Source organism: Mauremys reevesii, linkage group 3 (assembly GCF_016161935.1).
Source record: "Mauremys reevesii isolate NIE-2019 linkage group 3, ASM1616193v1, whole genome shotgun sequence".
Lineage (NCBI taxonomy): Eukaryota > Metazoa > Chordata > Testudines > Geoemydidae > Mauremys > Mauremys reevesii.
Window position 1 is genome coordinate 149,623,229 of NC_052625.1, and position 14,732 is coordinate 149,637,960.

At 40.8% G+C, this 14,732-nt stretch overlaps 1 protein-coding gene and 1 long non-coding RNA gene across 9 annotated transcripts in view; one reads left to right on the forward strand and one right to left on the reverse strand.

Annotated features, from left to right (window-relative positions):
• Positions 1–14,732, reverse strand: part of MEI4 (meiotic double-stranded break formation protein 4) — a 148,754-nt gene that overhangs the window by 37,277 nt on the left and 96,745 nt on the right. For 3 of the 8 annotated variants that reach the window (XR_005596474.1, XR_005596473.1, XM_039531535.1), the window contains exon 5: positions 4,333–4,408. The exons of 4 other annotated variants lie outside the window; for them this stretch is intronic. Coding sequence is in view for 1 of the 4 variants with exons in the window: in XM_039531535.1 (XP_039387469.1) it covers positions 4,367–4,408 (42 nt within the window). In the remaining 3 variants the exon portion in view is untranslated. Of the gene's footprint in view, positions 1–4,332; positions 4,409–5,119; positions 5,274–14,732 lie in introns of those variants that run through there. One more of the 8 variants, XR_005596475.1, reaches the window with a different exon arrangement.
• Positions 5,424–6,329, forward strand: LOC120401479. Its single transcript, XR_005596476.1, has 3 exons — positions 5,424–5,472; positions 5,835–5,984; positions 6,188–6,329. It is a non-coding gene; the product is annotated as an uncharacterized LOC120401479 (long non-coding RNA).

A 14,732-nucleotide genomic window follows, 5' to 3' on the forward strand; every position in this document is an offset into this window, starting at 1 on the left:
GGAAGGACACTTTGTTCTGTGCCTAGCAATTTTTTGTATACTATAAAAAAAACAACCAACCAACCCACCATTTTTACTCCTGGGGGAATTCTTCACCACTGCGCAATGCAGAATTTTGCAGAAATTAATGCGTGTGCAGAATTTCCTTTCCCCCACAGAAATGGGCTGCAGTGCTGCTAGTCGCCGGTAGGGGCCACTAGACTCGGCAGAGCCCAGCTTGCACACAGAAGACACTGCTGGGGGGAGGGAGAGGGAGGAAAAGGGTTCCTGGAAGCAATGTTCCCTCTAATTTTTTCCATCCCTGTGTGGAATAAATATTATGTGCACCGAAGTATGTGCCTATGTGTGCCATCAGCAGAAACAAAAAATCTAGATATAATATATATTTTTAAAAAGTTATCACAGGGATAATTACTCCAGCCAGGAGAGGTTAAGCATTTTAGAACTCACTACTCAAAGAATTAAATTAAAGTGTAAGAGAAATAAAAATTATGAAATCTGTAGACCAGTCAAAACACTAAAACAACACTTTGAAAGAATAAAATTACAGAGAATATATGTGCATTGCAGGAAGTACCAAGAAGTAATAACACAAGTATGTTTTGGGAGGCGAGTGTGTGAGACACAGACTCTGTGTGTGTGTGTGTGTGTGTGTGCTGGCTGCTGGGGAAAGCCGTGCGCTGTCTCTTTAAGACACTCACTGAAGGCTCTCCTGCTCTGTCCTGAGCCCTGTTGTCTTCCCTCCCTCGTTCTGCAGAGATGGAGTACACACAGAGAGAGAGAGAGTGTGTTTGTGTGTGTGACACACACACACACACACACACACACACTGTGAGCTGCCTGCTGGGGAAATCTCAGAAACAGTGCAATGTCTCCTTAAGGCACTCAGCCACTCACCATTCAGACCTCAGCAGCTCCAAGTCATCCTGAGTCAGGCTGTCCCCCCTGCCCTGCTCTGGGGAGATGGCGTACAGGGGCGGAGGGAGGGGGACACCCTGACATCAGCACCCTCCTCCCTTCCCCACCCTCCACCCCCACTCTGCACAGCCAGCAGAGGGGGCCCGGGAGCAGCTGCAGGATGGAACAACGTGGAGGGAGAAGGGCACCTGAACACATGCTGCTGGCTGTGCATGCTCTGCTATCAGCTGGGGAGCACTTAAATCTCTCCTGCACAGCCACCCAAGCACGCAGCTTACAGGGAACACAGCCTGGCAGCTGCAGTTCCCAGCATGCCCTGAAGGAAGGAGAGGGCAGCACACAGGAAACTCTGCAAACCTGGAACCGAGCATCAGACAGTTTCTCCTTCTGGATCCCTGGGCTCTGTGGGGGAAGAGGGATGGGTGTCTGGGCAAGGGGAGGGCCACGCAGCTGGGCTCTGAGAGGTGATGGGGTGCTGGGATATCTGGGATGCTGACCAGGGGCGGCTCTAGACATTTTGCCGCCCCAAGCAGGGCGGCATGCCGCAGGAGGCGCTCTGCCGGTTGCCGGTCCCGTGGCTCCGGTGGACCTCCCGCAGGCATGAGCGGACCCTCCGCAGGCACGCCTGCGGGAGGTCCACCGGAGCCGCCTGCCGCCTTCCCGGCGACCGGCAGAGCACCCCCGCGGCATGCCGCCCCAAGCACGTGTTTGGCGTGCTGGGGTCTGGAGCCGCCCCTGTTGCTGACAGGTATTTTGAAATAAATTACCAAAATAATTGAAACTGGCATGATTATATAGTGTTATTTTGACAAATAAAATCTGCAGAACTTTGCAGAATTTTAAAATACTGTGCACAGAATTTTAAAATTTTGGGGACAGAATGTCTCCAGGTATACATTTTGTACATATCATGTTTCAGGGGTAAACTGATTGTCACAGTGGTCAGGAAGTTATTTGTTCTCTCCCTTCTACAGTAATGTACATCTAGGAGGCTATTAGATTCTCTCTTCTTCCCCCAATTCTAATTCAGAGGATATTGGAAATGATCTGAGAACGACCATTTGTTTCTTCAGATAGTGATCATTTTCTCTACCATTCATATGGCCAATGTTTATTTTTCCTTCCAGGGGACTTTCACCCCAACACCATTGTTTTTTCTTTCAGAAATTATTTCAGTCTCCTTATCAATATGTGGCAGTTATAAAGACACTACAAACTGACTTTTTACAGCGCTGTTAAGACACAAGTTACCTGAACTTCTCATTTTAAAGCAACAGGGAATGTTTTCTAATAATGTTGCAAAGGCATGTGAATATTTATCTGGATAATTAAAACTTACAAAAACAAACAAAAATACTTGAAACAGGGTTGGGGGGGCACAGGCAGGGAAAGATTGAGAATATAATACACCCTTTATAGCCTGCTCACTGCTATCCTTAATTGTTGTCTAGGGCTTAGATACCATGGTGATAAGTACCTCAGAAACAGCCAAGACAGGCAGTCATGAAAGAATACACAGGATGTCTACTTGTTCTGACTGTAAAGCCATTGTCTTCAGTTAAATTACCGTACAAATTATCATGCTTCAGGATTTATTATTTTACTAATTAACATTTCTTTTAAGAGCAAACCCCATTGAATGCATTTTTTGTTTTCTGTTTTTTCAATTCAGATTTCTATATCTGGTCCAGTCTGACATCATTGCCACTAATCCTAATTAACAATACCAATACTATATTCACCTGCCAGGAAAATTTGAAGTGATCAATTCTACATTTCAGTATCAGAGGGGTAGCCGTGTTAGTCTGGATCTGTAAGAGCAACAAAGTGCCACAGGATTCTTTGTTGCTCTTACATTTCAGTGTTTAGACAAATGTCACATCCCCAAGCATTCATTTTTATAAAATGTACAGAAACCCTGTAAAACATTTTATCTGACTCAGTGGGCACCAAGGGCCTGATTCTGCCATCCTTACCCACAATGAGTAGCACTTTCTCCTCACAGGGACTACTTGCAGGGTCCGGTAAAACTCATTTAGCGTAAGGATAGTAGAATCATCCTCTAAATTAATATATCTGTGATAGTTTCAGTCCATTCCAGGAAAAAAGTCACACAAGACATGAATCTGTAGCAGCAGAGTGTTTCACAATTACAAATCTAAGCAAAATGTTGACAACAAAATTTCAGAAGTTCCAGCCAGTCTCACTTTGGAGGCTTGAGGACCAAGAGTAAAAATAGTGTGCTAATAGCATATATAAAGTAAAAATATTTTGGCAAAACACTAGAAGACAGTTTTGGTAGCAAATGAAACAGGCACTTTTAAAATCCTACCCCATAAAAGCAAAGATGCTCTTTCTACAGACATATAAGAAGAGCACATCTGTGGATTGTATTCCCCCCAGGTCATTAAGCAGGGTCATCTATTACTAATATCTAATATATAAAACAATGTTGTGAATTACATGAAATTCTTAAACCTTCTTAAGCAGTATTGCTCTTATTTCTAATGTGATTTTCTGGATATATTGTGGGACATTAAATACTAGCAATAACATATTAAGACTTTCACTTCAGAATAGTAATTCTAATAGCAATCATCTTGGAAGCAACCTGACCAGGAAACAAAAAGATTAACAATACAAATTCAAATCTGCATTATCCTTTTAAAAGACAGCTAAAATATGAGTCACTAAGCAATCTCATTTAGAGAGAAGCATACTTAAAGTGAATGTATGAGCCCGCTTTTATGTCCCTGTGGTAACAGGACTAAGAATGTATAAACCAATCTCCCTCTACTTTACGATGCAAAAACCTCAACTGTCAGATCTGACATTCCATTATGTTATTTGTATGATGTATGCCTAGAAAAAATCAATATCATTCTTCACAGCTGATGCTTGAAATACATTTTATAACAGAAAAGCTCAAATAGTGTAAAACTGGCTGCTAAAATACTTTCTCTCCAAACTAGAGGAAACCACTGAGGAATATTCCTAGTTGAAAAGGTTTAATTTATTTAGGGCTGGTTTATCCACTCCAATGGAGATCTTAGGGGAAGAGGCAAAAGGACCAGGAAACTCTAAGGTTGATTTCATGGAAATTCTCAATTAGGGTGCCCTCAGATTGGACAGTGGGATGTGGGGGGGAAGGAGGGAGGAGGGGAGAACAGCTCCCTACTCCTGCAAGCCCACAGAGGACAGAAACTGTAATCCTGCATAGAGAGAGAAAAACGTCTGCAGAAGGCCGGACCTTTAAGACAGTTCTGTTGTTCCCCTCAAGCAGCACAGTTCCCTCTGGAATGCATTAATGCTACTTCAAAAGCACCACTGGATACACAAGAATCTGGGGCAGCAAGAGATGGTACCACAGTATGCTTTTCCATCCCTCTCCTTAAAGTCCTGTAGGTCACTTACCCTATAAAGTTTCAGTGGAGGAGCTTTCATATGGTCAAGACAGGGAGGGTTGATGATGCTTCAAATGTTGCTCTCCCTAAGTAAATTAATTTGAATAAGTTTCTACATGCTCTTGTTAACAGGGATAATGGGTAAAAATGTAAATAGCTTTAACATCAGGGTTTTTAAATAAGTTTAAGAGTGAAATCCTTACTCTTCTCATACCGAAGAAAGGCAGGCCTGTAAATGGGGGAAATGTCTCTGTGACCCTCTCCTCCTCCCCTCCCCAGCTGCTGGCTCTGAGGAAGTGAAGAAAGGGCTGCAGGGGGGTCTGCTGTTTCTCCTTTACAGTCAAATGTCCTGGGAAGGGATTGGAGGTTGTTGTTCTTGACAAGAGCTCTATTTTAAACAAGTTTTTCTTGAATCTTGCTGTGAACAGAGACAGTAATGGGAGCTTTGGAGGGAGCAGCTGCAGACTCTTTGCTTGGAGGTAGTGGAACTTAGTGAGTGGTGCATTTGGTCTCTCTGTGGGTTATTCCCACTTGCTAAAATCAGCTGTTCCGTGGCGTGCAGTAGGGGGAGAGGCAGAGGAGAAAGAGCAGGATGCACTCAGGGTGAGGAGGCGGAACAGGGTCTGGGTGGAGTGGGGCGAGGAAGAGGCAGGGAAGGGGTGGGGCCTTGGGGAAGGGCTGGAGTTGAGGAGAGGCCTGGGACACAGCAGGGGGTCAAGCACCCCATGGCACAATAGAAAATTGGAGCCTCTGCTCATGGGGGGGTTAGACTCCGGTGTGTCCCCGATTGTGCTCACCAGGCTCTTTCCTCCACCGCTTGTTAGCTTGATTGCTTTGTTTATCTTAGACATAAACATACTTTCATTGTCCTCTGCTTGTAATTGAGCCAAGCAGACAGGTAAATCCACATTCCTTTATCTAAGGCAGGCTTGATCTATTCACTACCTCCAAAATATAACATATTTCCAGGACACATAAATAACTCTTTATAGACAACTGCACATACATCACACAATGATATTATGACCAGCTTGTCATCAATTGTTGTATGATACCTTACAAGACACTGTTTGACTAAACACTCTGACAACAATGTGCTGTGTGTACCCTTTGCCAGTTGGCATAAAGAGGCTTTTAGGATCACAAACAGGTTCTGCTCCATACTCATTGGCAGACAGTAGGGAAACAGTATTTCCTTAGGGAATTAACCCTATTGAGGCCCAACTTCTAGCTAGTGTGAAGCTGCCAGTAATGGCAGGTCATCTAACAAATATGCTGAGTACCATTCTGAGTGCTGTACTTGCTCGTCTAGAATAGCTGATTCTTAGTACATGCATACTTAATTTTTAGAGGTTGGATATATTGTAATATTTTAAAACCTATTCACAAGAGCAAGGATTCAGTCTGATTGAAAAATACCATTTATGGTCTCAGAGAAGTAATAATACCACTATGCCCCAGCCACTATCAATGTGAATTATTTTAGATCAGAATTTTTTTTCTCTCTTCTAGGAAAGGTCAAAAAAGACTCCCAGCACGAGACCTTAAGAAAAGCCAACAGCCGGCCGAGTGTGGAGGAAATAACTATGGCAAGAATTTAACCCTCTTTCTGCTTGGAGAGATATTAGCAACAAAGGGCTATTGAATCTATTTGCAAGGAAGGTAAGCAACACCCCTTATGTCCTTTGAACCGGTGGATGTCTGGGAAGTCATTTTAAATTTTCACTCCAAATAAAGAAATGGTAAAATTAGCTTATCTGTAATGTAATGTTTTGAATGGGTGTCCAATGCTTTAGCAGGCCTGGATGCTGTATTTTGCCCACTCCTATGGAGGCAAAGCAAATTGCTCCTTGTTCTTTTCACAGGGATCCTGCAAGCACCTCAGTCTTCTGCCTCAGCATTTCTTTCCAGACTTCTATCTTCCCATTCATATGCTGAGATTCCTCCAGAGAGTTTTCTTTCAGGGATTTCTTCTTGAAATATTCCTGCACTCCCTCCAAAGGTTAATCTGAGTCAAATTCTTTCAATCAAAGTAATGAAGCTTCACCAAATCAATATGGTTGCACCAGTAAAATCTACAGCATAATTTGGAACACAGGGCTTTATTTTTTCCAATATCTTTTAAGAAACGGAGAGAACCATTTATGGGTCAAGCATTGATAGCACATTTCATAGAAGATAATGTTATCTAATTGTAATGTATTTGTGTTCCCACTCCTTTTGAACATTTTCCACTTAATATGCTCCTAAAGTGCTTGTTACGCTGGAAGGTTTTAATGACCGTCTTACATTTCTTAGTCTTTAAGGTGCCACAAGTACTCCTGTTTTTTTTACATCTAGAAGAAATCACAGACCTCCTTAAAACTGATAGACTTGCCACTCACCTTTCATTTAGCCTGAAACATCAGAAACCATTGCCCAAGGTACTGGGCTACAAAGGAAGACCTGAGCAAGCACTCACACAGAGAGAATAAGAGAGGTTCCCTAGAGACTGATTGCAAATGGAGGGGCTGGTGCACTGATTGGTTGGAGCTGTGTGTGTGTCTGTGTGCAAGTGAAGTGCAAAAAACAACCAGAAAGTCAAGAGAGCCCACAGACAGAAAGAGAAGCAATCATGACCTCTGGAGAGGCAACAGTGACAAAGCTCTTTGGCACAGGACTGGCTGAAAACGCAGGCTTGTATTTCTGAGCAATGAGACTGGCCTGCTGTTGTTTGTTCCTGCTGCGTTCAGGGAAACAGAACTCTGTGTACATTCTTTTCACAAAATTGCACAAAAGATTATAATAAATTTCTCCTCCTAAAGAAAACAACCCAGCAAGGCCCTACATATTGACTATAGTCCACCAAACAGCCATTATTTTCTAACAAGTTTCTGACACTAATACCGAATACTGGATTTCAGTGGGAAACCTAAAGGGGCATGGTGCAAATATATAATTTCATGTAAAATAGAGAAGAAAATCAAGCTGTGCTGCTTTTCTTGTTTAGTTATGCAAAAGTTACGCAAGGTGTAAGTCTCTGAAGAATAAAAGCCTGAATGTGTGAAAAATCAAATTCTGAATAGAATATTAGGATTCAACAGAGTTAAAATGACTTAGCAGTTTAGCCGAAATCTGTGGAAAATGAAAAATTATAAGAACAGAATATTTGATTGCAAAGCCTATGAGGTATGGAATACAATAAATTGGTACATCTAAAAGATTAAAACATGCTGTAAAGCTTAATTTTGGATGCAATTACTCCTATTTCAACATGACATTGATGGAAAAGTCAATAGATTTGTTTCTAATGTGTTTCTGGACTTTCTATAAACTAAAATGGTCTGACTGTGACAGAGTAGGGTTTCTCCTACAACTTTAGTTTGCCATTAATAGTTTCATTATAGATCTTCTACATCTCAAAGAGAAACTTCTAAGTGTTTTCAATTTTTTCACATAAACATAGTGTTGTAGAAAGACAGGGCTAACTGAGCTTCATGGTATTTTTGAACAACAATGTGCACTGACACAGAGAGGCAGTGGCACACAGCCACACACTGCCCCCAATTCTGGGAGGCATTCCACAGCTCCTGGGAAGCACAGGAACTCCCCTGCCACTCCTTAGGAGAGAACAATGTGCAAATCTCTGCCAGGGCTACCATTGGAACCATCCTACTGTAGTGATGTGTGAACACTGCATCATCATGCTAGTGCCAGAGAAAGCAAAATTAACTTGAACGGGGATTAAAACTAGAACCTTTCTTCATTAGCCAAGCTGAGAGATATGCAAAAATTAGACAGCATTATGTAACAAAAAATAGATATTTAGAATTCCTCCACTTTTAGGAAGTTAAAATATTATTGGTAACAGAATAAAGAATTAAACAATAATATAAATTAATATAATAAAGGGCCATATTCTGCAAGCCTTACACAGTCTTATCTTAAACAAATGGTTATCAACTTCTGACAAATCTTCAGCTCTGTGGCAAATTAATTGAGAAGGTTGTGATGAAGCAACTCCTGTAGAATTTGAGGTCCTCTGATTTCTTTGACCTAGCTCAGACAGGTTCAAGGTTTGTGTATGGTAAGAAAAGCATGCTGGTGTTAGTGATCTGATTCTAACAACAGAGGAAGATAAAATGTGTGTTGACTGTTTTATATCTGTTGGCTGCTACTCTTTCTCTCTCTTTCCCACTGCCCCCCTGGAACTTAGAAGGTAGCAATGGACTGTGGTATCCAAACTCGACTGATGATCCCATGTAGAAGAACATCAAAACTAGGGAATGTTGTCTGTCAATTAACAACTGCACATCAACATTCTGGTGAGAAGGGGGATCCTGAATGCAGTAATGAACTTCAGAGACCTGGTATTTTAAGACAGTCATCAAACCAACATCATGTTCTACATCAACTGCCAACCATACAAAAAAGGTACAACTGGTTCAGAACACAGCAGCCCCTCTATTCAGCAACACAGACCACAGAGAGCTAGCACCCCCAGGCTCCCCTTTCTTTACTATTTCTCCACTGAATATGAGGTCAAGCTCAAGGTTTTGGTACTTATCTTCAAAGGCTTCCATGGAGTGAACCCAAGCTACATAAAGGATTGTCTCACCCTACATGATCAGATATGTGCTACTTGTAAACTTCAAAAATGAAACTCACATCTGCAAAAGACCTATTTTTCTTGCCAGATGGCCTACAAATCTGGAAGTTACTCAAACAAAAGATCAGGATGATAAACTGGATGTATAAACAGTGGCATATCAGGTATGAGCAGGGAGTGTATACTGCATTAGTATGACTACTACTGGAATACTCAGTGTAGTTCTGAAGCACACATTTGAGAGACAATGTAGTCCAGTAGATAGGCAGGGGCGGCAAGTTGTATGGTGCCACTGGTGCCCGTGCTCCACCAATATGAGACCATGGGGGCCCGGCTCCAGCAAAGTTCGGAACCGGGTCTCTCCCTCAGCTCCACCTGCTGCCCCCACATGCCTCCCCTGGAGCGTCCCCCCCTAACCCCTCCTGCCACCCTCAGGCAATTTAAAAGGGTCTGGGGCCCTCACCACCACCACTGGCAGCATAACAGGGCTAAGGCAGCTTCCTGCCCACTTCTCCACTTCTGGAAGTGGGTGGCATGATCCCTGTGGCCCCTGGGGGGGCGTGTCTCCACACGCTGTCCCCGCCCCGAGCTGTGGCCAATGGGAGCTGTGGGGGAGGTGCCAGCGGGCAGCAGCGCATGGAGACTCCTCTGTTCCCCTGCCTTGGAACTGCTGCCGAAATAATATCTGAATCTCACAAAAGAGGAGGTGGTTTACTTTTGCTAAAGTGCATTCTTAACTAAAAGAAATCCTTGCATCTTGCCTTACAAAAACAAGAGACCCAAGATATTAAAACTGTGCCAAATTAGAAATATGCGCTACTCAATTCTCTCCATACTCATTGCTTGTGAGTAGGTAATTCTATCCAATAATTAACAGTGAAATTACAGATAGCAAATACTTAAACTTTGTAGATGAGTAAATAACTGAGGCTTTCTTTACAATGCTTTTAACTGCACATGAACAGTGTCCTCTGCTCATGCATTATGCTTTGTTAGACAGATATTGTAGAACTGATTTATCATGATTTCTTAAATTGTTAAGCATGATTAAAGCCACTCTATTCCCAATAAATTAGTATTGCAAAATTGCAATAACGTAAAAGTTCATATTAACAAATCAAGCTAAAAATACAGACCACCTATGTCTTCAGAATGATTTCAGCTGAATGCTGAAAGCATAATAAGAAAAATATGACAGGAAGTTACCATAAAATAAATAATTAAACAGATAGGGATTAAACAAAGTCAAACTCTGTCAAAATTAAGAAACACAAAGCTGCCTTGCTAGACTCCAGTTGACACCTAATAAATTACTGGTTGTAATAAGGTTAAACACCCATGAGGAATAATAATCAGAACAGCTAATAAAATGAAGCGCATGGCATAAAAAGCAATATAAAAAGTCAAGAGTGATAATGCAGGCATCAAAGCACCAAAAAAATATAGGCACTGAGGCAGCAACAGAAGTTCTGCAAATAGAGGCAATGAAGTTCCAAAGCAGGCTCTCCAACTAACAAAAAGCAATGAAGTGGGACCTGAATCACGGAGGTAAGGTACTGAAGCATTAACAAAAACCTGAACAAGGGAACCAGAGAGAAAAATAGGCATGAAAGTGAAGCATCTGAAAACCAGCCGAAGTGCCCAAGGCAAAAAACCTCACTAAAATAATGTAAAACATACCTGGATCCAATTGGAGGAAAGGGACTTTTACTAGAAAAGATACCTGATTGATTTGAGCAATCCAGGGAGGAAAGATGAAGCAGAAAAGAAGAGCAGCGACTGCAGAGGATTAGCTCCTTTACAGAGCATTTTTACCAAGTGCCATTACAGAGAGATTTACTGGGAAGTTTCAGAGGCAGTTTTTAAGTCCAACAGCTGGTGCACTACCACCAGCAGGGGAAATGGCAAATGCTCCGTCCTGCTACTATTGCCCTTAGTGTGTTCTACCAGTCTCATGTGAGTGATCTGAAACTGAGAATCTGCCAGGTGGTTTGTTCAAAGAAAAATATCCTTTTATCAGAGTAAATTTGCTGCGTCTCCATTTCAATGAATGCCCCCTAGCTCTTCTATCATGAAAAAGGGTTAATAGGAGTGCCCAATTTATTTTCTCTATACCATTCACTGTTTGTATATTTCCATCAATAACCCTCTTATCTGTCTCATCTTTAAATGAACAGTCCCAATCTTTTCAATCTCAGCCAGTAAGGAAGCCTTTTGATGCCTCTAATTATTTTTGTTGCTCGTATCTGAAACTATGTATTTCTACTACTTTTTCCCCCTTGAGATGAGATCATCACAATAGGCCAAATCTCCCTAACTCAGAATTTCTTACTTTACGGGTATATCTCATAATCTTAATGATATCTTAATACAGTTGCTTTGCATTTAAGTATACTAGCTCAAGATCTGTTTTCTGTACTTGTTAAATGACAATAAATTAAATTTGTCTTCAGGAACAAGTTCAACCTGTTCAAGTATGAAACAAAATAATCATATACCACAATTACAGATAAAATTACAACAACTAATAATCTCTTCAGATTTAAATTTACAAGCGCTTACATAAACTTGCTAAACTAATTGATGAAAGGCTAACGACACAAAATAGTACTATGCTTACAGGGATTTTTAATTTAATACACTTGCTCTGCAGAACAATTTTTATTTTAGCTATTTCAGAAATGTACTTAACAGCATATCAAGACAAGACAATACAGTATGTGAAACAAGTTTATTAATGCAAATGTATGCCATGATTCATACTGAAAACAAATTACAATGGTTTAATCAATAAAATGAGCTTATAACAAAGATCTATCTCATATAAAGAAGCATATTAAGATTCTACACACAGTGCAATTGCTGTTATGCTGGCTGTATAATATTTATGTTTGTAAGCAGTTTTGAATCTCAGTCAATTATCTAGTCTTTCTAAGTGCTCCTCCTGCATCTCTTTATCACACTCCTTTGAGAAATTAGTGGCTGAATGACAGGGATCATTCTGTAGCAACAAAGCTTTTCTTGTTTTATGTTTGTATTAACCCAACACGAGTTTAGGTATGGCATTTTTTTCATAAAGTTAAATGGTACAAGTACAATATAATTAGGTAAAAGGAGTGATAGTTCTTTCCCAAACCCTTGAAAAAACTGGAATTTACACAAATGCTAAGATGACCACACTCATTGAACTGAACTTCCTCTTTTATTTCCAGCTTCATCCCCACTCTCAGAACTAACTACCCGAAGCTGTTTGTAATTTAGCCTTATTCTATTCAGAGTTATTACTGTTATATTACGTATAATTGGCGGCAGCTCCTGAAACAGGGAACTGTCTGTGTGCAACCTCTGACCACTTTTATTCAAGGACTTCCCATAGCATAAAATCAACAAGTTGCACTAAGACGATATCCAGACTCCACATCACTGATTTCTGCTCAGTGGTGAAGTGACCTGCAAGGTCCTTTGACTCCCATCTGCTATCAATTGGCATTGGGGTGACATTGCTACATTAGGTTCCTATACCAGTTAATATCATTGAGATACTGAAAAGAATGTGCAAGAACTTTATGTTCTTTTGCAGCAGGTGTTTCAAGTACACTTTTGAATGTAATTCTGATGTTTTTTCTGCCTATACTATGGTACACCTTCCCAGCCTGTGAAACCTAGTACTTTTGTCAAAAACAAGTTGCAGTTTATGTTCAGCATGCCATTATTTGCTCCTTAACACTGGAACAAAGATGCATAACTAGCACCAGGGTAAGGCACCATCTTGCAGTGGCTGAGGGGTCTTTATGCCACTGACAATCTGAAAAAGCAATAACCCATGCTAGAGAACAGGAATCCTTTGATGTACTAGAATCTGGCTGTTGCTTCTCATTATATTGTTACAAGGTAGCTCCGTTCCCTGGTTTCCAAGTTTTAGCACTCAGCAAAACCCCTCATCCTGGCAGACTCCTCTTTTTGAGCAAACCTCTGATCAAAGTTTCTTAGCCTCAAACAAACATTAACTCAAAAAAAAAAATCCTGAAACATACCTGTAGATACATTAACTGCAGGTATAGCCATTTATACCCTGGTGGAGCTTCCAGACTACTAGTTTCCCTCAAAGAAAATTACTTTATAAGGGAGGACTAAGATCTTTCTTTCTGTCTGTGAGCTCACCAATCTGAAATCTAGACTGTAATTAACAGAATCCCAGGTGAACCATAGGCAGGTTTAGGCTTATGCAGGAATGCTGGGAATGGGTGGTGTAGAGGGTGTGTGACTTCTCTTAGACCACAGTCCTGAGAACTGTGTTCAACACAGTTTCTAAAAATGTCAAACAAAGGTGTGCACTGACCTCCAAATCACTGGCTGGAAGGATCTACGCTGCAGAAATTGACTCTTTCTGTACATGCCTCTAAAGCAATGATTTGGCCCTGCACCCAAAAGGTGAGGAAACCCTTCCGTTATGAAGAGCTCCTTAATGTTAATACACGGCCATTTTGCTAGGACTGAAAGGGAGCACACATCCCACCCCATATTTGTACCAGAAACAGTATAGAAATAGAAATTCACTTTGCAAACAATGCTGGGATCAATGCAAAGAGAATGTTTATGGTTTGGACTGCAACTAATTACGGCCTAACAAGATCTTCAAACTAATAGATATGATTAAATACCAAAATCTTATTTTACACTTATGAAGTTAAAAATGATATGAAGAAATGGATAAGTGATCTATACTATTCATGGATCATCATTGCTGGGACTGTAATTATTTCTTAAATAGTATTTATAACATTCCAATTTATTTTAAGTGCCACAGTTCACTGCTCATGTTTCTGGCTACAATTGGCAGCTAATAAAACTATGGTATTCATGCAATTGTATGTTTTATTTATTAACTTGGTAGAAGTGCATTTATTAGGTGTCACATTAGCTGTTAATATTTGACTATGGTAAGGAAGCAGGCCTGAAGGTTTTGTTCGAAATAACTCAACTAGAACAAAACAACATATTTCTTCGCTGTTCAGGTGCAATCCTTTATACTTTGCTTCCATGAAAGACTAACAAATAACTTCTCAATTATTTGCCAATACTGAAAACAATTTTAATAAGCCAAGGCAGGTTTCATATACTCTTTATATGGCAAAATAAAAACTGACATGCATTGATTTAAATATTTGAAACAAGCATTTCCACAGATTGAGCTGGACAGTGCTACAAGTGGGGGGAGTAGAGACGCTACTTGATGAACCCACTGCTGCAGCATTTCTGACAAACAAGAGCAGGATTTCATGAGATGAGCCTTAGAGGAGAGACAGTGGAATATACATCTGCTGCTTATCTAGACAGGAGAAGCATGCTGCTGACTGGCATAAGTGCTAGCCAAATAAGGGTGCTGGACATACATCACAGCTGGAAGAACACATTCTCCCACGGTTATGATTAATGGTGGATATTGCAGGAAAGAGAAAAGATGGGAAGAGTGAAACTGATATGACCTATTCATTAGTGATGAGACCTGAGCAAATTGAGACTCGAAGTTCTCAGCAGTAAGTTCCTCACTGGCGAAGCTACACAGGCAGGTGATTCAGCAATATGACCTGCTGTGCCTCTAGGCAAGGACTGCTGAAACCTTCCCGTACATATGTAGAATGAAAGAAACAGTGAGTACTATACGCTGCACTGGAGTTGACTAATTTAAAGGTTGGTAGGAACCTATGAAAACCTGTTTGAGAAAGTGGGATTACCACTTGCTTGTTATCATTGTTAAATTAGGACCCGATAATTGGGTCATATAATTTAGGATTTGATCTAAAAAGCTGTAAACAAATCTC